At 41.8% G+C, this 22,926-nt stretch overlaps 2 protein-coding genes across 22 annotated transcripts in view; one reads left to right on the top strand and one right to left on the bottom strand.

Moving 5' to 3' along the window:
• The window catches only part of LOC1269030 (plectin), a 64,048-nt gene that overhangs the window by 23,354 nt on the left and 17,768 nt on the right, over window positions 1-22,926 (bottom strand). For 14 of the 21 annotated variants that reach the window (XR_009765885.1, XM_061655517.1, XM_061655511.1 and 11 more), the window contains 4 exons: window positions 18,780-18,989; window positions 18,560-18,712; window positions 18,234-18,472; window positions 18,010-18,159 (listed from right to left, as the gene is read on the bottom strand). Coding sequence is in view for 20 of the 21 variants with exons in the window: in XM_061655517.1 (XP_061511501.1) it covers window positions 18,010-18,159; window positions 18,234-18,472; window positions 18,560-18,712; window positions 18,780-18,989 (752 nt within the window). In the remaining variant the exon portion in view is untranslated. Of the gene's footprint in view, window positions 1-18,009; window positions 18,160-18,233; window positions 18,473-18,559; window positions 18,713-18,779; window positions 18,990-20,532; window positions 20,782-21,450; window positions 21,518-22,926 lie in introns of all 21 variants that reach the window. The other 7 variants (XM_061655521.1, XM_061655525.1, XM_061655519.1 and 4 more) reach the window with 6 other exon arrangements.
• On the top strand, window positions 3,806-4,461 carry LOC133392919 (uncharacterized protein K02A2.6-like). Its single transcript, XM_061655526.1, has one exon. The coding sequence runs from the start codon at window positions 3,806-3,808 to the stop codon at window positions 4,373-4,375; it is 570 nt and encodes a 189-aa protein (XP_061511510.1). The 3' UTR covers window positions 4,376-4,461.

Here is a 22,926-nt window from a genome sequence, read left to right as displayed (position 1 = left end):
GTGTGTGTTTTGTTCCGCTCAATTTGGAATTTTTGCATTTATAATACATTTTTTGGTGTATATTTTATTTTTTCAACACTTTATTCAACAAGTGAATGATAAAAAAATAAACTCTGAGCTGTTAATTGGTTAATTTTTGACGCTAAACAATGTCAAAGTGAAATGTTGCCAGCAACATTCATAGACCACCTCAGCGATATGTTTCCGAGCAACAATGTTGCGCGCAACAACATTAGACCGCTGCCTAAGAACTGTCCAGGAAGTTACAAGGTTAACACATTTGTGGTGTAACGCAAAGTGTATGAAGATCAGGTGGTCTCATAGCCTGTTTTTATAGCAAAAGTTGAACGTCACTTTTTGACAGCATGGGTGAAAACATTTCCCCAAACAAGCTTTTTGATGACTTGCCTAATACACAAACAATCTTAGAATCTTCGTTATTTGCACTGAAATACTTTAGCACTCAAAATATTTCTTATTGTATGCTAAACCAAATCTGAACTGATTAAAATCCATTTTTGGATCAAAATAATGCCGTCGATGAGGACACCAATGTGTACTACGTATGTGTTGCTAAGAACAAAGCGAACCGTTCCTATGGAAACTCATTTCACCTATCTCTATTATAAAATTCTAGTAAAGGCTGATCAGCATTACTTTCCAGCGGTAGTTTTGATGTTTTTTACTTAGTTTACATCCATACAATGGCAACCACATCGACTATAGAAAACGCAACGCCTACCAAGGTGTTATAAATGACAAGGTGAAGTTGTTCAGAGCAAAATGACATTTCTTGACATCGACATCGGTATAAAAATCGGGGAGGGGTGGTGCGGGGTAATGAAATTTGTATGCAGAGAGTGACAGATATCCCCCACAATGTCGCCCAGCAAAAGCGATAAAAATCAACCTTCTAAATACATTATCCTTGACGCCGACTTGGTTTTTAGTGTTTTGAAAGGTATGGAGAAGAATGATACAAATTACCAAGATATATTAAGGAGAACAGGTCGATGCAAAACCTCGCGCTTCAGCTCGCTTTTGACAGTTTCATGAAAAAGTGTTTACAGACAAACGACTAATAGTTGGAAAAGTGGACGAATTTACTATTAGGAAGATTATATTGGTTAAATTTCTTGCTGTCAATCACTTCTGGAGAATAAAGGAGAAGTAATTGCAGTTTACTCTTGTAGTAGGCTTTGACTACCAAACAGCGAATTTTACCCCAGCAGAATTTCGCTTCCTAAGCATAGTAGCCTATGCCTTCTTTTGTAATAAATCAGTTCATAGTTAACCACCAAACGAGCAAGTTGGGTTTTATTTGCTCTCCGTTTGTACTGCAACATTTGACGACGAGGAAAAGTTCAGAAGCATCTCGAAGGTCTTTTTAGCGAAATCATCAAATAACGATAATGTCCCAAGAAGATCTGCGAAACGCCATCGTTCAGCTCACGAATCTCGTCGTGAAGCAGCAGCAGCAGCAGATCGAAAATTTAGCAAATCGAACTTTTCCGACGGCTGCTAGCGGAAGCGAGAAGACAATCGAGTCGTTGGCAAATGGAATCCAAGATTTCCTGTACGATCCGGACGCGGGAGTTTTCTTTGAAGCATGGTACGCTAGATACGAAGGCGCCTTCATTCAGGACGGCCATTCTCTAGACGACCGCCCGTGTAAGATTGCTTCTACGCAAATTAAGCACCCCTCTGCACGATAAGTACGTGAACACTATTCTGCCAAAGCATCCTCGCGATTTCTCTCTGGATGACACCGTTACAAAACTGAAGAAGTTGTTTGGACGCCAGAAGTCGATTTTTCACTCCCGTTACCAGCGCCTGCAGTACGCCAAGAGTGACGCGGATGATTTTACTTCGTATGCTGCCATGGTCAACAAACACTGCGAAGCGTTTCAACTTTCCAAGCTCACGTCGGATCAATTCAAAGCTCTCCGATTTGTGGACTCCAATCGCTTTGGGATGCGGACATCCGAGCTAGATTGATTTCGAAACTGGAAGCTGATGAAACTGCAGTTGTTGAACAAGGAGAAGCTGCAAGTAAGGTAACTTTGGAAAACCTGGTGGAAGAATGTAATCGTGTGGCCAACCTCAAGCATGACTCACAGATGGTGGAACACAAGGAGGCTTGCTCCGTCAACGCCATTTCGCGCAACCAGAATCATTCCTCTTCGAAGAAGAACAACAAAGTGCCCAAGATACCCAGGTGGAAATGTGGGGAACTGCACCGTTTGCATCACACGCTTGCACTAGATGCAGGCAGCAAGGACATAAAGAAGGCTACTGTTCAAGCAATAATCCCGCTGGATCAAAACCTTTCAAGCAATGGAAGCCCAAAGAGAACATGAAGACGAATGGCATTTACACTTTTCGCAACGTCGGAAGGAAACGCAAATTCGTATCGGTCGAGCTCAACGGGGTAGCAGTCAAGCTTCAGCACGATTCGGCGTCCGACATCACCATCATTTCGAACGGAACATGGTTTAACATCGGACGACCACCCACTCAACCGTAACCAGACTGTTACAGCGTCTGGTAGTGATTTGAATCTCCTCACAGAGTTTCAAGTCGAAATCACTATCAATAACGTGACCAAGACAGGGTGCATTTTCATCTCTGATAGCGCCGATCTCAACGTTTTAGGAATGGATACTATGGATCTGTTTGATCTGTGGTCCGTACCGATTAACAGCTTGGTCAACGTCGTACATCAAAACTCTGACCAATACGTTGATCGCCTCAAGCACCAGTTTCCGGAGGTATTTCGTAGCACGCTGGGTAGAAGTACAAAAGCCCAAGTGAAGTTATACTTGAAGTCTGATGTCCGTCCATGCTACTGCCCGATGGCAAGATGCCACCCCCGAAGGACGTGAAGCAACTTCGCTCCTACCTCGGAGCTATCAACTATTATGGTCGATTCGTTCCGCAGATGAAGCACCTCAGGGCTCCCCTGGATGACCTTCTGAAAAAGGATGCTCACTGGAACTGGACTAAAGAGTGTCAGAAATCTTTTGAGCAGTTCAAGACCATTTTACTCTCCGACCTGCTGCTTACACACTATGACCCATCTAAGGAGATCATCGTCGCGGCAGACGCATCAAAGTATGGTCTTGGCGCTGTCATCATACATCGTTTCCCGACCGGTGAGGTGAAGGCAATCGCACATGCTTCTCGCTCACTGACGCCAGCGGAAATGAATTACGGCCAAGTGGAAAAGGCGGCATTGATATTCGCTGTCACCCGTTTCCATAAGATGCTGTACGGACGGCATTTCACTCTCCAAACCGATAATCTACTGCTGCTCAAAGTTTTCGGCTCGAAAAAAGGTATACCAGTTTACACAGTCAATCGTCTGCAACGATGAGCTTTGACACTTCTCGAGATTTCGTATGATTTCGAGATAAAGCACATCTCGACGATGAATTTCGGCTACGCAGACTTTCTGTCCCGGCTGATGTCATTACAGCGCAGACCAGATGAGGATTAGGTCATAGCTGCTGTCTATGTCGAAACCGAAGCAAAGGCGATTCTCGAAGACTCCATCAACAATCTGCCAGTCACACATCAGATGATTGTGGCTGAAACTCGTAAGGATGCTGTTCTGCAGCAAGTGATTAGTTACCTCAATGAAGTATGGCCAGCATGCGTGAAGCTAATCACTGATCGTGATGTGAAAAAGTTCTTCGTCAGACGTGAGGGACTTCCAGTCGTCGATAACTGCGTCATGTTCGGCGATCGAATCGTCGTTCCATAAAAAATCCGGAAGCGAATCGTACATCGTGGACACACAGGAATGGAGCGTATGAAGTCTCTGGCTTGCAGCTACATTTACTGGCCGAATGTTGACGACGATGTAGTGCGATTCGTCCGTCAGTGCAATGCATGTGCTGAAGCAGCGAAGGCTCCGGCGAAAGCAACCCTGGAATCATGGCCTCTCCAGGACCGGCCGTGGCAACGAGTACACGTCGATTTCGCTGGCCCAATCGACGGACATCACTATTTCGTGATTGTAGATGCCTACTCTAAGTGGCCCGAATTTTTTCGCACTAGATCCATCACCACGACAACAACTTTTGACCAGCTCCGTGAAACATTTTCCCGTTACGGCAATCCACACACGCTAGTCTCAGATAACGGAACGCAGTTTACGAGCGGACAGTTTCAACAGTTTTGCAGTGAGAATGGCATCAACCATATTCGTACTGCTCCATACCATCCGCAGTCGAATGGCCAAGCTGAACATTTCGTGGATTCCCTCAAACGCGGCCTTAAGAAGTTAGGTAAGGGGGAATCACCGACATTACATCATCTACAGACGTTTCATTCAGTGTACCGATCAACACCCAACCGGAATACACCTTAGGGAACGTCTCTAGCCGAAGCGTTTTTAAAAAGAACGATGCGCACTACGTTGGATCTGTTCAGGAAACCATTTCCTCCAACTGCAGCCGTTAATCACAAACAAAACGAACAATTCAACAAACGGCATGGAGCGGTCAAGCGATCATTTGTAGCGAATGATTTGGTGCATGTTGAACAACACGTACACCACAAAAAGTCGTGGATCCGTTAACTATGTCGTGTCGCTTGACTTGCATGGAAGACAGAAGCTGGTTAGATCGCATGTCAACCAAATGCGTTCTCGCTACGATTCCGAAACCCCTGGGCTGTTCCGAAACAACTTCCATGGAAAGTTTTATTAGAAGAAGTTGGTACTACTGCTGCTGTGAAACCAGCCGGCAATCATGTTGCTATTAGTTTGAACTCTACGGTGCCAGCTGTTTTTGAAAATCCGCCACCCGATTTTAACCCGCCAACAACCAATGAACAACTATCTGCATTAGCATCGGAATCCATTGCATCCGAATCCGTCACAGCCGAATCCATCGCATCTGAATCCGTGCATCCGAATCCATCGGAAGCTCACTATGTCGTTCCGTACGAACACCGAGAAGCCCTCGATGGCTCTCATCATACGACCTTTATTAAAAAGAGGGAGATGTAGTAGGCTATGACTACCAAACAGTGGATTTTGCCTCAGCAGAATTTCGCTTCCTAGGCATACATTAATGCTTTATTTTGTAATAAATCAGTTCATAGTTAACCACCAATCGAGCAAGTTGGCTTTTATTTGCTGTCCGTTTGAACTGTAACAATTTTGATAGAAACGAGCATTTTATTCCAGATAATTTTATAGTAATATGGATGAAAAAAAAAAAAATCAAATTCTGTTATACCAGAGATGTCAAACTGATAGCCCGCGTGCCAAAGGGCAACATCTTTTGGTCTTTTGGTTTTGGTTAGAGCCAGGTCATTTGGTTTGGCCCGCGACCGCTTGAGCCAAAATTTATTTGAAAAAGCATTTCTGTTTCTATAGTACATGTCAATCAATTCCGGACTCCTGAAATATGAAGAGATTTGCAACTTCGCAGGTTTTTATGTGAATTGTCATCGTCATAAAACCATGCATCGTCATAAAACCTTGTCGGTTTTTTCTACCTTCTCTCTTTATGCATAAATACATAAAAAAGATTAGAATTGCAAAAACTGCTGTAGTTGTAGAAGGAAAATTAAACATGGTTATTTTGATAAAACTGTGCTTTCAATTCAGCACAATTTTAGCAAAATGGTTAAACCATCAATAAAAATTATGTTATACCCCTTCCGGTGATTAAATTTTTTAGCAAACGAATATTTGATGAACAGCTCTTAAAATAAGCAACTCACGATTTAGTTTCTACCTCATACAAAATTGTTAATGTCTTACTCATATGTATGTAATTTAGCAACATTACTTTTTTAATGTTAAGCCATCAATTGAGACACTTGGTGACCAATTAAGCGTATCTATAAGAAAAAAGCAAAATCACTCAGCCGACAGGAATTTAAAACGCAAGCTCTCACACTTTTTGGCATATTGTTTTGGAAAATGTTGAACCCATCTTTCGATAAACTACTAAAGTATGGGTACTAAAGATAGAACATTATATTTCTGCAAAACGTTTAGAAATCAGATGAAATCAGATGTCAGCACAAACACGAGTTACTTTTGATAGAATGTTACAAACGATCTCAAGCTTTCCATCAGGCATCCTTCCAAGACTAATGTAATTAGATAAACTACAGGTGGGCTTATAACTCTGATTTTGGTCGCCACAATGAATGAAGATTTCTATGGAGATTGACAGGAAGGGAATAACGGGTACTAAGGACTTGTATGACACCTTGCACTCCTCTGTAAAATGACGATCTGAACTGGACTGCACAACCTGTTGTAATTTATGGACTTTAGACAGCATCAAAAGTAAGAATTTGCTACTTTAACTGCAGTTTAAAAACATTGATAATCAAAGTGACACCAATATCAATTTAACAGCAAATTTTACTGCTCCGTATTGAAACTAACGTGTCAGTCATGGCAAGTTTTTGCACATTATTTTTGCGTACTGAATCTTGTTCGTTGCCATAAAACTATCCAAATATATCAGAAATTCACACCTAATCAAAATTTATCAGGACTATAACTGTCTGTTGAATAAAGATTTAATAATAATAATAATCTCTGGACATTGCCACATAAAGTGTAGATATGGTATTTTCAAGGATTGAAAGGAAAACAAAGGATAAATAAGAGGAGGGTTTATTTAGGTAGAACAATGGTTTTAAACAATCACTTCCCCTTATCCGGAATGGATTAAATTTTTCTCAGTGTATCATCATCAGTGTATCAGTATTCACATCTGTTGTGTCTTTGGCTTGCTCTCAGGTACTTTATTAAAAACACTAATATTACAGTACACATAATAAATAACACTGACAAGCACAATACACAATAAAATACTCAGCCGCGCGCCAGCCGTACCGTGCCCTGCCGGGAGCCCTGCTCGCCGGCTGCTCGCAACACTTGCTTGTCCGAGCGCACAACACACACTAAGCGGCCCGCGCTTAGTGTGCGTACGACAGTGTGCGTGACACACTGTCGTACCCTGGACATTGACCAGTGGCAGCACAACTACCACGGCAAGTCCAGGGGTCGGCACGGCTGCCCACAACATCTCCCCCTTTTACTTATCCGGAGGGGGTCGAACCGACACGCGCATATTCCATTGCGGGAATATCGGTGTGGTGACACCCTCCGGCCATAGACCCTTGTCCTGGGGCATTTTTGCGCAAATGCTGCTCCTAAGCTGCGACCCCGCTACCCGGCTACCGCAACGCTGCTACGACGTTGCAGGAAATCTCCCCGGCGGCGACCGTAATGTCCCGCTAGCCTCATCCGGCAGGAGAGCATTACCCAGCAACTCGTTCCGCACGCTGCTACGCTGCTGCTGGCGATCTCTCCGGCGGCGACCGGTTTGTCCCGCAAGCCTCATCCGGCTGAAGAGCATATCCCAGCAGCCCGTTATGGCATCCTGTAGCGGTGGTACAATTGCTGCAGCAAGGACGGCACACATTTCGCCCTTCAAGTCGGGAACAACACGTCGGTGCTGCAACTGGGGCCGGAATGCGATCTCCCCCTCTCTCCGACGAATAAAAACGGCAGCAGCGGGGCGGCATGGGACCTCGCCCCCTCTCCGTTGACACTATTGCTGCATCGGGGCGGCATTGGACCTCGCCCTCCTCTCCGTCAAACACGACGGCTGCAGCGGGGCGGCATGGAACCTCGCCCTCCTCTCTGTCAAACACAACGGCAGCAGCGGGGCGGCATGAGACATCGCCCCCTCTCCGTTGACACTACTGCTGCAGCGGGGCGGCATGAAACCTCGCCCCTCTCCGTTGACACTGTTGCTGCAGCGGGGCGGCATGGGACCTCGCCCCCTCTCACTGGTCTACGACGGCTGCAGCGGGGCGGCATGGAACCTCGCCCTCCTCTCCGTCCAACACGACGGCTGCAGCGGGGCATGGCATCTCGCCCCCTCTCCGTCGAACACAGCGACAGCAACTCAGTGACCTCTCGCGTCACCAATGATGGCCCGGCAGCTAGGCAGAAAGACAATTCGCCTCTTGCACTGCCGGCGCTCCTTGGGCTGCAGCCCGACGACACCTAGCGTCGCCGCAGATGGCCCGGCATTCAGGCTTCGACCTTTCCATTGCCGGCGCTCCCTGGGCCTGCAGCCCGGCGAATCAAACATCGCCGAGTGTGTGTGTGCGGCTGTCCCTTCTGTCCCTATCGCGGGACGACAGCCGGGGCCACGGTCTTAACGGCGGCGGCGGCAGCGGTCCTTGTCGAACGGCGTCCCACTGTCGCGGGGACCCGTGCCATCGCGATGGCGCCGGCTCCAACCGACGCGCTCGATCGCGATGGCGACCGCGGGTTCTTCTAGGGATCCTCCTTACGTAAGAGGATCCCATCCTCGTCGCCACTGTTGTGTCTTTGGCTTGCTCTCAGGTACTTTATTAAAAACACTAATATTACAGTACACATAATAAATAACACTGACAAGCACAATACACAATAAAATACTCAGCCGCGCGCCAGCCGTACCGTGCCCTGCCGGGAGCCCTGCTCGCCGGCTGCTCGCAACACTTGCTTGTCCGAGCGCACAACACACACTAAGCGGCCCGCGCTTAGTGTGCGTACGACAGTGTGCGTGACACACTGTCGTACCCTGGACATTGACCAGTGGCAGCACAACTACCACGGCAAGTCCAGGGGTCGGCACGGCTGCCCACAACAACATCATTATATCTTGTTGAAAGAAAAGGGAAAGCGAAGAGGAAGAAGAGGGTGTAGGTGTTAAAGGAGCACCAAAAATCATACCCTGAACTAGAAACTACCTATGTGGCAAATTTGGCTCAAATCAACGTTGTTGTTATTGCGTGATGCAAAACTGTACATACAGACAAAAACGATACCAAAAAGCCGATCATTTTTATTTATAGGAAATATTTATTTTATTCCGACAATTTTCGGCATCGGCGATTCATACTTAATGCGCACTCTTAAAAAATTGTCTGATTTTTGTCATGTTTTATAACTACTTGTTGCTAATTGCGCCAAACTCGACCTTCTTTGACCCTTCCGCTAAGGTTCGCGGCCATGGCGTGCAGCGCTAGTTTCCTCGCTATTATCTTAGCCTATCCTTCTTGTCGTACGCTAGAGCCGTCTTGTCCTACGCTATCCTTCTTGGCTGCATAGCTGTTTTGAAAACTTCTCTTGAAGTATTCCCCTACATGCAAGCACACCTTATCGGCATATACGAGTCACCAACTCATAAAAATAACAACATGGATACCCCGAATGGACCGTCCTCCATACGTTGGACTGACTATTCTGCTATGAATAGTCAATACAGGGTTTCTCTAGCCAGCTCAACATCGGACGCAAACACATCGATCCCGTAAAATAAATTTCAACAATGGAAACTCAAACAATCTGTCGTTGGTTACTTGATATACGCTCAACATTCATTTGATAATGTTGAATAGTATATGCAGTTATAACACAATAGTTGAACGCTTTTTAGTTGGCATGCGTTTTAGATGAACGCTCGATAGTTGGCTGACAGTTTAATTAAAAAGCATGGGTTTGTATGGAAAATCAGGTTTTTGTGAAATTTACAAAAAATCGCATGGCCTGCCGAAAAAAAAATCAGATTTCTTTTGTATGGAAAAACGTGCCAACTAAAAAGCACATATTTAATAGTTGGCAGGGAATCGAAGTTCAACCAATGAGTGCGGACTGTTGTATGGATAGTGTAGTTTTTTTTATAAACTGTTTTATTGAAAACGTGCTTAGGTTCTATTTAACATCAATATTTACAAGGAACAACGCAGAACTTCTATGTCAATCACAGCGTTATTGTTTCCATTGATGTGGATGACGTAGTTCGCAAACAAACTTAGGATATGGTTACGTTTACCTGCACTAATGCCATTTAGTACAGGCAAACGCAACAAACCGAACAATAATGTTGACGAAGACGAAGACACCCTGAAATTACAACGCTAATTCGCTGGTGCAGAATCTGCCAAGCATCAGCAACTCTTTTGCAGCCAGCGAATTTGTGTTCCAGGGTGTCTATTGCAGGACAAAACGAACATGACGGAGATGGGACGTGGTTCATTCGATGCAGCACCTCTCCATGGCTGATCTTGCCGTTTACCAGCAAGAAGAGCGTACTGCGTTGAAGGGCGCGTACTGCGATAGACAGGAACGATGAATATTGCGCCAGAGTAGCCGCCAATTCACTGACGGATTTTCCAAGACTACCTTCGGCTCAAGTAGCACTTCCGTCAGTGTTTGGCAAATCCAGCGTGTCGTGATGGCGTCTGATGTTGATTGATAACCAAGTTGCTGTATGACGATACGCAGACACGGGTACGTTGACGAAACAGCGGCGATGTTCGGAGGATTCCCAGCACAAGAAATGTGCTGACCTCCGACTCGTAGACACCCCTGTTCCGCAACATACCGGTTCGTCAACAGCGCCTTGCCCATGATGGCAGGAAGGTGAAGGTTAAGCCCACCACGGTTGTGAGGCAGCGCCAGTTGCTGCAGTGGGACTCGGAAGCATCCGGATCCATCCCAGAGGAACGAGTTCACGGTGCAGGTCACCTTCGCTATCTCCATTGCACGGGCGCCACAAACCGATGCAACAAACCACAGCTTGGGGAGTAGGAAGGTGTTCAGCAGAACCACCTTCTGCACCACGTTCAAATCCCTCACGCGATGAAGCCACACCAGCTGCCGGAAATGGTGGATCAACAGGTCCCAGTTTTGACTCATAGCTTCTCGTACATTGTTGGTAAACAACATACCGAGGAGCCTAAGCCTCTCCACGGTACGAAGCCAAGGGATCTGAATGGCATTTGATGTGATGTATCCCACGTCGAGCGTGATGGTTTTGTCGACGTTGAGGCGGGCTCCGGAGACTCTGCCAAACGCTTCAAAAGCCTCACGCACCAACTCGATTTTTTTGGGATGAGGTAGTCACCACCGAGATGTGGTCAGCGTACGCATTGACCAGGTCATCCTGGTCGCAGCATATGCCTTCTAGTCTAGCGATGAGGGGGTGAAGGTATAGGATGAAAAGGTGCATGGAAAGTGGATCCCCCTGACGAACGGATCGTCCGATGGAACTATTTCCTCTATAGTATCCTCTATACTATTTAACTCTATAGGGAGATAGGAATCCGTTGATTAGGATACGGGAGGAGGACTGATCACCAAGCCTTCTCAAAAGCCCCACCAGCCCAGGATTGAAACCCATAGAGGTCATGTTATTAAAGAGGAAGCCTCTATCGACGCGATCGAACGCCTGCGAAAGATCAAAGGAGATGACTTTACCACACTTGCGTTTCATCTTCAAATCAACCACCCTCTCCTTAACAGAGAGTACAGCTTGAAAAATGTTACAAGGTTTGTTGCAACACTTCTGCGCTGTCGAGATTATTCCCCATTTCTCGATTATACAATCGAGACGGGGTTTAAGAACCTTCGACAAAAGCTTGTAGTCTGTGTTAAGGAGCGATATACCCCCCTTTTTCCTCACCAGCACTATGACCCCGTTGACGAAGCCTCGAGGAATTTCTCCGCGGAGTGCCTCTTGAGCACGAGCCCAAGCTCGCGCTCGATGACGTCGAACGCGCGGAGATAAAACTCTTTGGGAATTCCATCCGGGCCAGGGGACTTTCGAGACTGGAAGTTTTTGATCGCATAGAGGATCTCACCAGAAGTGATTTCCTCCATGCAACCATTATTGATATCACAATCCTCATGAATGACGCGTGTGCATGTAAATGTGTCGTCTGTTTGTGTGTTATCTGTGTTGTCTGTGGTGTATAGCTCTGAAAAGAAGCTCCTAATGTGAACATTTATCGCGTCTTTATCAGTAAAGGATGTCCCGTCTTCAATGTTTAGTATTTCGATCACAGTTCGCCTCCTCCTCCTTTCCTCAAGCTGGAAGGTCGAAGTGTTCTCGCCACATACGCGGGTTTCATTGATACGTTTGAAATCCTCGGAAAAATGTCTCTGAAGGAGAAGCATTTTACCTTTTATACGATTGATATTCGTCAACTCGTTAGGGTCAGACAGATATCGCTCGTATGAGGACTTCAACCCTCTGTAGAGGAGTTCGTGGTGCAAGTGGAAACTTCGGAATCTCTCATTTGTTTTCCAGCGGAAAATGATTTTATTTTAGGCTTCGCGAACTCCACCCACCACGAGATCCATGTGCCGTAGTTTCGACGCTGTTTAGTCCAGTTATTCCACTTGCATATGAACTCCTCCAGGTTTCTTTCATTTAAAACGTGTGGCCTCAGCTGCCAATAACCGTTGTAGGTCAAACGGTTAGGCGGGGTTGGGAGCCAGAGGCGCACTGTGAGTGCCTTGTGATCCGAAAAGGAGAGCACATGCATATCGGTAGTCCTTAACTGTGTAACCAGCGAAGAGGAGACATAACAACGATCGATGCGTGACCCCGAACCACTAGTGATGTAGGAAAACTCCACAGAGTTGCCTCTGAGAGCCTCCCAGCTATCACTCATACCCATGCTGTTTACAGCGTTTCGCAGAGCAAGGCTGAAATTCCCCCCACCCGTGACATCCTTCGATTTCAACACACAGGTGAAATCGCCCGCAAGAATGACATGAGGACATGCATTCCGCAGGTAGAACGCTACGGTACGGTTGAAAAATTCCTCCCGCTCCGCCCTACGCTGGCTTCCTGAAGGAGCATAAACATTACACAGGGTGGCTATATTCTCCAACCGAACGCAGATCAGACGTGAGTCTAAGCTGCGTTCGACGTGAGAAAATTTTAAATGGTCCCGTAAAGCGATCGCCGTACCCCTCCTCGACGCGTCAACATTAGACAAAACATTGTATCCTGGAAGCGCTAGATCTGTATGATATACTTCCTGCAGAAATATAACATCCAGATCCATTGTCCTGATAAATGTCTTAAGAGCTTCTAATTTCGTTGCGCTTGATATGGTGTTGATGTTAATAGTAGCTATATTATAGCCACTATTAACAACTGTTCCTATATTATTGGTCACCGTATCCATCGCAACGAAATTCAGAGTTTGTTAGTGGTAGTGGCCTTTTTGGATGGTCGACCAGGCTTACGCTTGGCGACCATCGTAAAGCTGTTCATGGATGAACTTGAGGCGTCACTCTCGACATCTGACTCAGTGGTTCGCTTACGTGTTACCGTTCGCGGTTCATCCGTGGAAGGGCCAGGAAATGGGGCAGGAAGGACATCGAGCGGTACCTTAAAGGTCAGTTGAGGCAAGTTTGTGCCTGACCACGATAGGACACACCTGTAACTTCCCCACATAGTGTTACGTAGGAGAGGATGGGCTTTAATAGCTTCATCCTCAACACATGCACACCGTTAAGCGCACCAACCAACGGTGAATCGGGGGCCCATACGCCCTTGGTGATCGATAGGACTTCACCGTATTGTGCCACCTTGGCAACAATTTTCTCGTCCGGGATTAGATGAGGCAGATCGCGCACGGACACGTCTACCGCCCCATCTACCATCTCAATATTGGGACCCTTCACGATTCTAGTCAGTTTTTTGTATGGAGTTTGACAGTTGGAGGCTGAAATCATGTAAACACTCCATACAAAACCACACAAAAAACTAGCCTGCAATTTTCAGTCTAGATTATTCTAACCTCAAAGCTAGAATTAGATTCGAGTACCTACTCGAAAACACGGTGTTGTTTACATTTACCCCAAGGTGCATTAAAGAGATCACGTGGTCGAATCTAGAATCAAAGTGTATGTAGTCCAGATGGTCTCATAGCATGTGTTTTATAACCAAATTTGAATATCTCTTTTTGACAGAATGAGTGAAAACCTTTGCTCAAACAAGCTTTCTGGAGGCTTGAAGAATACACAAAACACTCTTAAAATCTTCATTCAGAAAAAGAGGCGATTAAAATAAGTCTTCTAAATTCATACACCTTGGGATAAGCCCACCTGTATATTATACCTAATTAGAAAGCTGCTCGAAAACTGCTATACAATGCAAACAGCTGACAGGCTGAAATTTCAGCCTAATAACTTACAACGGAAAGGGCCCCATTGATGGAAAAGTGCTTTCCCTCGTGAGTGATGGAGTTCTTTCCTCTGTGTTCTTTGACGATGGCCTCCGCATCCTCCACTCTTTCCATCGTCACAAACACACAGCTCTTCGCACTATTCAGCTGGTCGACTTGCACTTTTTTCCGCCGATTCCCAGCCGCTCGCACATGAAATCGACGGTCTCCGAAGGAGACGGTCGCTTTGGCATCAGCGAGAAATCGATGCGGAACGTTCCGTCCGCATATTGCGGTCGCTTATTCGCCATGGCGGGGGCTTGCAAAAATAGATCAAAACACGACTGCACTCGTTGACGTTTGCAGGCGAACTCATCGAAGTTCAACCAATGAGTGCGGACCAAGGTGGATTAATTATATCAGGTGGTGGTTAAGGGCCTTTGGGGGGTCGCCATAGTTGAGGGACTTTACGTCATTTTAAAACCGTTAACCAATGGTTTCTGCACACAAAGCATGGCAAATAGAAAAGATTTCTTTATTACTACGTGCATGTTTCTGTGTCTATTGATTTTATCGAAAAAGTGAGATATATTAACAAAAGATTTTATGACTCGTAGATAACGAGGAATTCATGCGAAAATTGAAAAAAATAATGATTTCTTAGTTTTTATCATCAAAAATGTCGAAAACACAATGAATTATAGAATAAACTCACGGAATAACACAAAATAACACACTTTAATCTATGTTCTAATGTTAAATAAGAACTCGGAAAGTCCAAAATATATTTTTAAATAAAATTTAATCGAAAACATGGGGTAGATAAATTATATGAACAAATTTAATAAATGTAGACAAAGTTTGAATCCTGGGGACCTTACGTCAAGTGACGAATTGTCAAAATGCACTAGAGTCCACCACCTGATATTTTTAAATCCACCTTGGTACGGACTGTAGTATGGATAGTGTAGTTAAACTGATCTGTTAGAAAACTGACTATTTTTAAGTTAAATTTCAAGTAAAAATGGTTGAATCACCTTTTTTTTATTCAAGCCCGTATAATGCAAATCGGTTTTATATTTTTCAAAAAATATAATATGTTTGGTGATTAGCTTAGGATAACATTTTAAAATAATACATACTAAGTTAAACAACATGTATTTTTAACAAGCTGATGATAATAATAAGCCGGTCTCGTAGTACAGTCTTCAACTCGAACGACTTAACAACACGCCCGTCAGGGTTCAAGCCCCGAATAGACCGTGTCCCCATACGTAGGACTGACTATCCTGCTATGGTAACAATAAGTCACTGATAGCCAAGCCCACTTTACTAGTGGGTACTGGCAGGCCTTGACCGGCAGCGGTTGTTGTGCCAAAAGAAGAAAAAGAAGAAGTTATTTATGTTAGTGTGAAATGTACTCTGATCATTTACAAAGAGTTTGGCCATTCAGTTACTTTGTGACCGAAAAATCCATTATTTTGTAAATTGTGTCAAAATTTTTTCAAAACCCCTAGGATTTCATAACGAATTTCAAATTACTCAACGCTCTATATGACCACATAACAATGAAATTATTAGTTTTTTAACATAACTGTTATGAAATGTTATTGAATTACTAAAATTCATTGCCTTTTGACCATATGTTTGCATTTTTCAGTGTTTTTACCATAGTGCCATTCTACACAAAACAGGACCGTACCTGTGGTACTGTGGTAATAGTCATATAATCAATAAAACCAGAAGAGTGCAGATTTTTTTTCAGGTTATTTTTGATTTTTCGTAATGTTTTCACTAAAATAAGCAGCAGAAATGTGTTTTCTGTAAGTAATTTACCAAACAAAGGCCAAATTTGGCATATCTAGCTAAGTGAAATGGGCCGGTCTGGTGGTACAGTCGTCAACTAGAACGACTTAACAACATGCCCGTCATGGGTTCAAGCCCCGAATAGGCCGTGCCCCCATACGTAGAACTGCTATGGTAACAATAAGTCACTGAAAGCCAAGCTCACTTCACTAGTGGGTATAGGCAGGCCTTGACCGGCAGCGGTTGTTGTGCCAAAAGAAGAAGAAGAAGCTGAGTGAAAAATCGACTTCGAATCCAGCACACTCTTCCGGGTGTGGGTTGGCCACGGGTGCAGTGCTGCAAAATGTCAACTATCAATGTCATAAAAAAATCTGACTGAAACAAAATCCATATCAGCGTCACGTACTCAATTGTGATAATCAGAGGTGATACTCAGAACGATTGGTGTGACTAATACATGCTCATGACATGTTTGCGATTATCGCTTGGTCAGTCACTATATCACGACTTTTTTGCTGTGATTAATTTTGCAAAATGTCACTGACATAGTCATGACAAATTCTGGTTGAAACAAAATCATCTCAGCGTCACGAGCTCTACTGCGAAGATCAGAGGCGAGCCTCAAACTGTTGGTGCGACCATCGCATGCTTGGTGACATTGTGTGCAACCAACTCGTGTTCAATCACTTGGTCGCGACATTTTCAGTCGGTGATCATCGCGATGGTCACGGGAGATATGCATTGCGTGCGAGTGGTTCCAATAAACAAAATGAGCATGTTTTCTCGCTCCGTTTGACCCGACCGATAATCAAAACAGATAGAGGGAGAAACATGCTCATTTTGTTGCTAGAGCCCACGCGCCAAGTATATTCCGAGAATGTCGCGATTATCGCCGACAAAAATGTCGTGACCAAGTGAGTGACCAAAAGTTGCCTGCTAAACTTAATGTCACCAAGCATGTGATTGATTCTCCAACTGTTTCAGTATAGTCACTGATCATCTCAGTTGTGTACGTGATCTGATTTGAGCTTCGTTTCAGTCATAAGTGTTGATGATTGAAACAGTGGCATTTGGCAGCACTGTTCACAGCCAGAAAAAAATCATGATAATGCTTGCGCCGGCAAATGTCATGGCGCACTTTTATTGACTATCAGCAATGAGCATCAAGCTACCACGGATATGTTCATTGTTTTCGTTGGTGAAAATTTCGTGATACTCATGACATTTTGCAGCACTGCACGGGTGTTATGCAGTACTTCAGTCAATATTTTCATCAATCAAATTTATACATTTTTTACAATCAAATTACGCAAGAAATCAATATTATGGCAGAAATCTTTGCTATTTATACGAAAAAGCTTCAAAACTAAGTTCCATAAGTTCCTAATGGATGAAAATGAAAGCGGTGGAATAGAAAATTATTTCGGAACAAATGAAGTAGAACGTCAGAATAAAAATATGTAAATATGACAAGTGGGATGAATTGTGCAGCTCACATCGCAAAGTGACTTGGTAAACCCTGTATTGAAAGTTAATAATACTTCATTTACCCAATTGTAACATATACTGAGCTGTTTTATGACCGTTGAGCTTCAAATGGAGTGATGCAAACGATAGTGATTCGTGGTCAGGAAATGGTAATCAATCAAAAAGGTTATCAATGTTTCTGAATACAGAATAGACTGCAATTACGTACCTATTTTCGCCATGAGTGATTGGCGGAAAGAAATTTAACAAATAGAATCTTCCTAATAGTGAATTAGTCCACTTTTTCAAGTTAGCTATTACCCGTTTGTTTGTACACATTTTTTAATGAAACTGTCAAAAGCGAGCTGAAAATAGCAATCTATCAACGGGCTTTGCATAGACCTGTTCTCTTTCAAAGACCTTCGCATGGGATATTCAAATCTGCGTATACGGCTGAACTGTCTAATCTTGTAATTTTTTCAATTGTAATGCACAAAAAATATTTCAATTTCACAACCAGACACAAATATAACATTTTTCAATTTAAAGTAATCTGTCTCAAGAGATCGTTTGATCTACAATTGCATACAGCGTATTGTGAAAACATACCGTGTAATTTCCAACTGGTTTTTTAATCAATACGATTAATAATATGATTATAAAACCATATAGTTTGTTAATGTTGTTAAAAAAAGGGTAAAATAATCATTTTTACTGATATTTTGTTACCTTAATAGTATCGCGCAATATTGATATTTCTCGTTGGAGGTGTTCATTTTCTGCATATAAAGCCTCCATTTGTTGTTGCATTTCTATATTCGGTGCCCTCATTCGTAATCTAAGCTCTTCTTCTAGTTGCCTTACCAGCATTGCTTGTTTCTAAATAAAAAAGAAAATAAACTAGTTAATGTCACATTCGTTCGACAGCAAATTATGAATAGTCTAGTTTATACCTGATTTTCACTGTTAAGCAATTTTAACTGATCATTGATCAGGCTGTATTTAGCACTTTCCTCTTTTCGAAGAGCACGCTCTTTCTTTAGTTCGGGCGACCAGAATGTTTTGATGCTGTGCATTGAGCTTCCGAGCTTTTGATTCGTGAGTTCGAGCTCTTTTTTTAGATTTCCCAGTTCGCGTTGCAACTCTCCATTTTGAACCTGTAAATCGCCTAGATACCCTCGTTCCGGCATTGCTGAAAAAAAAAAAACAGAACATTGAGAGTTAAATTAGTTTGTATTGATTTTGGTGCCTTATGTGCACATATTGGAGCGTTTCCAACCTTGCCTGGGTGGTCGGCCATAGAGTTCCTCTTCTAGATACAGTCCCCTTTCCAATGACCGATCACGAGAACGATCCCGTGGTTCTCGTATCGGTATGAATTCACGATCGTGTGGATCAACGAGACCCCTATCCAATGACTGATAACGAGTTCCTAGAATAAAGATATGTTACAGATAAATTAGACAGAGATTGATCATTTCACTCAATTGAAGCCATACTCAATTGCTCGCGAGGATACTCCAACGAGTGCGTGGGAGCTCGAGTTGCACTTCTGCTGCGATGGTGGCCACCAGCAGGGCTGATGGGCTCGTCCATATCCCGATAATATGGACTACCCATGGCTGTAAATGAATTATGGTGTGGATAAGACTTCCAGCTGTAGTTTAGCGGAGAATTAGTTCCTGAGCGTGATTGGTGTATATTGGGCCCTATAAGAATGGGGAAAGGTGACGTTTATGAGCTAAAGATGATTCTACCGTGAATTGAAAGCGAAACATAAAAATTAAAGTAGGAAAACATAACCATGATTTACATGCTACGAGCAAAACCAATTAAAATACAGTACAACTCTATCTCTCGTCCACGTTCCTTTTTAGTAGTTTTTCTTACTTTATCATAAATCTATATGCTAGGAACATGTTTAAAATATAACATTCTTACTATAACAAAAAACATAAAACTAAATTAAACATACCTTAGAGCAAAAATCAGTAACTATAGAATTAAATAGTTTTCACAGTATTGACTGAATTCATGTTTTTACTTGTTATCGTATCAGGATACAGAAGACCCTCAAGATATGACTGTATCTGGGACCGAAAAAAAAAATTCGTGTATTTAAACGATTTTTTAAAAGAATTACTAAATTTCATTGTAAGGTTCATTTACATTATTGAAATTACAGTCCGAGTAGTCAAGGATTCTTCATAAATGTGTATGTATCGGTTATAGGGAGAATGATTAAAAATCCATCAATCGTTGTAATACGAGTGGATCATATCTCGAGAGTCTCCTGTATATATCGAGTCAGCGTTCGGCATTGTTAATGTATGTTATATTAGTTCAAAGTTGTGTAAGTATTTAATATATAGCTAAAACAACTTTAAAAACATGAAACACATTGCACATTAACATAAAATCAATAAATACTACTACATATAAAACATAAACAAACAAACAATTATAAAAACAAAAAACATAAATACTTTGAATGTCTGTTGTTGTACTGCATTTATAAAATTCGCAAAAAATGTCCATTTAACCTGTTAAAAAATATACTATGCATAAGGTTGTTGTGATCACAATCCTAAATAGGGTAACACTATTATTACCGTGTCAGCACAGCACCATTACAAACCGAGCAGTAAGAGACAAGTAAAATATAATTATCGAACTATAGCCCCTAACAAACTGCTCGTTGCTTTTTAAATGAAAGTATCAATTTTAAACTTTTAAGGGCACGTTTGTTGATTCCTGTGTGTAGTTATTGAAATGTGAATGGCTCTAAATCATGTCGAGAAAATAGTAATATAACAACAAAGGAAACAAATCCGTAAATGGAAGACTCGAGTGAAAATATTCAATCATTCGAATTTTTAACTAAGATATTGTGAGAAGCACGATAATGTAATATTATACATTTTTACATTTCATACTTTAAAACTTTATTGGCATAATTGTGTTCTAGTCAAACGAAAACCTTTTCAAAAAATAAAATTTAGCGTAAAGTGTGAATCCTTTTCATTTTAATTTTTCCAATTATATATTCATCAACGATTATTACCAATATTTTTTCAGATATTAGCAAACGAGCAGCTGATACAGAATTATGAAATATGAAGCAAACAGTATTTCAATTTAAATTCTATCAAAATTGATTTGTACGTTCCAGACATATAGATTTAAAGATGAGGAGAAAAAGAGGCATACAATACAAAATCACGATCAGTGTAAAAACGATGGTTATTTCACCTAAAGGTCTTCCTCGGATTCCGCCGTAGTCTCGTGAAGGCGACTTGTCAACGGTCGGCAGTTCAGTTAATCGTCTCGTTGATCGACCAGGGCTTCTAGTACCGGTAGTGTTTGAGTTTGTTTGACCTGTGCTGTAGACTTCGCGAGACATAATATGCCGCGAATAAATCGCGGTCTATATTATATTCCGCGGCTCTAGAATTGGCTACTGTTTTTTAGGTTTGGTTTGTGGATATTTTGATTTGTTTTCTTTACAGTGTTTTTGTAGTGGTGTTGGTGGTGGCGGAATATCACATCATGTGTTTTCGGTGCATATAAAGAAAAGCAACATAGATAGATGAGTAACAACAATATGGCGCAGATATGGGTGTAGTACTGTGAGTGCACGGCTATTAAATAATGTGGAATAATTCTAAACAGTGAATATAGATAGATATTTACTATTAAAACTGGATTTTGTTGACTTTCGTGAAATGATTTGTTGTATCCAATATCAAAATATAGCATGTATATAGGAATTACCAACTTTTTAAGTAACAACTAAACTGCCACTAGATTATTATTACTATTATTAAGACTTATTATTAAAAATTAATGGTTTATATGTAGTCCACAATCCAATCATAGGTTCATAAAAAAAATCAAGAATTCATATTTAGAACGGATTAATTTGAACAGAATTACAATACGATGTTGGTACAAATGATTGTGTCAAATTTACATTTTTTGTGGAAAATACATTATGGCTGTTTTCTAAATATATATTATAAGGAGCGACAAGTATTCAAATAACGATAAAAGCAGGTATAAAAAGGATAGTGTAATGAGAGGGATTGTCATATTCTAGGTATGCCGAAGGAGGAGGTTTTGCTTAAAAAACTTCCATTTGCAAAATGGACATCATCAATGTACACTCACCGTATGGGTGTTGATTCAGGTTGAAGCGAATCACGGTGAATTACCTTTACAAACACTTTTGCCGATGCTGCATACCGAGCGATAAAACAAACAACAAATTAGTATATAATTGCTTCATTGCAGTGTTAAGTGTAAAAACAATTAAAAGCTATGTGTGACGGAATATGCTCAGCTGTTTATGAAGTGATATGATGAATCACATGGCTCATAATTAGTTTCATTAGTTTTATAACAAAAATAAACGGGAAAATGTCGTTGCAGTATTACCTCGGCTTGACATATATTTTTATCGTGAAAAATGGAAAACATGTATGGATAAATGAAATGTATGACTTTGAAAAATGGCATTATATGCTAAAATTTTATATTTTTTATTATCAAACTGGAATGTTAGTTACACATAAGTGTCGATTATCTAATTCAAACGGAAAAGTATCAAACAAAACCGCGCTACACGAACTGAAACAAAATCGGTATTATACAAGCTTGTTAGAGACTTCTTTCGTTGACTCGAGACATTGCTGCCAAATCGATCTCAAATGGCTTTGTTAGTTGAAACAAACTGCATCGCGGAACGCAGGAAGTATCGTACCAATTTATAATTATTTATACGTGTGGCGTATCATTGTTCTTAAAATATTTTTGGCAATGTCATGCAAAGTAGCGTTTTTGATACGTTTCCCATTTTTGTGTGCATTTTGTTATTTCCATCCTTTTTAAGTAAATATTACAAAAATCCCTTCTGAATGTAATTACATATTTTTAAACCAAACGTATTGCATGTATTTAGTAGTTAAACCGTAAAACAAAACGATTTCCGTAGCTTTAACCTGACGGAAAGCTGTTGGACAAAAAACGGTCTACGTTTGAGCCAGGTAATGCAAATGACTTTCGTTCAGTACGATATATCAAACCAGAGACAAATTGAGTGCTCTAACACGGATCATAATAGAAAATGAGCATTTTTGATACTTTTTCTCAAGCGATTGAGTCACATAATCGGCACTATAGTGATAATAAAAAAAACACAATGAAGGCAAAAATATTATGCTAGCTTTTGTATATGTAATAACAGAGGAGAGATTGAGATAGAATTTTTTAATTGCGAGTTTGAAAAAATCATATTAATAAAAACAGAAAAAAATATTGTTTTTTTCCATCATTCTGAGCAAAAAAAAAGAAAACAGAAACAAACAAACCAATTGAAAACAAACCATCATGTTCTTATGTGACTAGTTGATCGATTCAATGGTGTTCCCCAAGCAAATTGATTAGTACTCATGTTTCTAATTGAGTTGTCTGATTGTTCAATTACATTTGTGTCAATTTAAATGAGAATCTAAACGATTGTTTATTAGCATTCAGAAGAAAATTGCAAGCATGGGCTCAGAAAGAATAAACTCCTATAAAATATATTGCCTAAATGAAGTTCAAAGCAAGTCACCGATCTACTTAATATGGAATTAACGAAGATAT

Source organism: Anopheles gambiae, chromosome 3 (assembly GCF_943734735.2).
Source record: "Anopheles gambiae chromosome 3, idAnoGambNW_F1_1, whole genome shotgun sequence".
NCBI lineage: Eukaryota > Metazoa > Arthropoda > Insecta > Diptera > Culicidae > Anopheles > Anopheles gambiae.
This window is presented reverse-complemented; position numbering and strand designations above follow the sequence as displayed.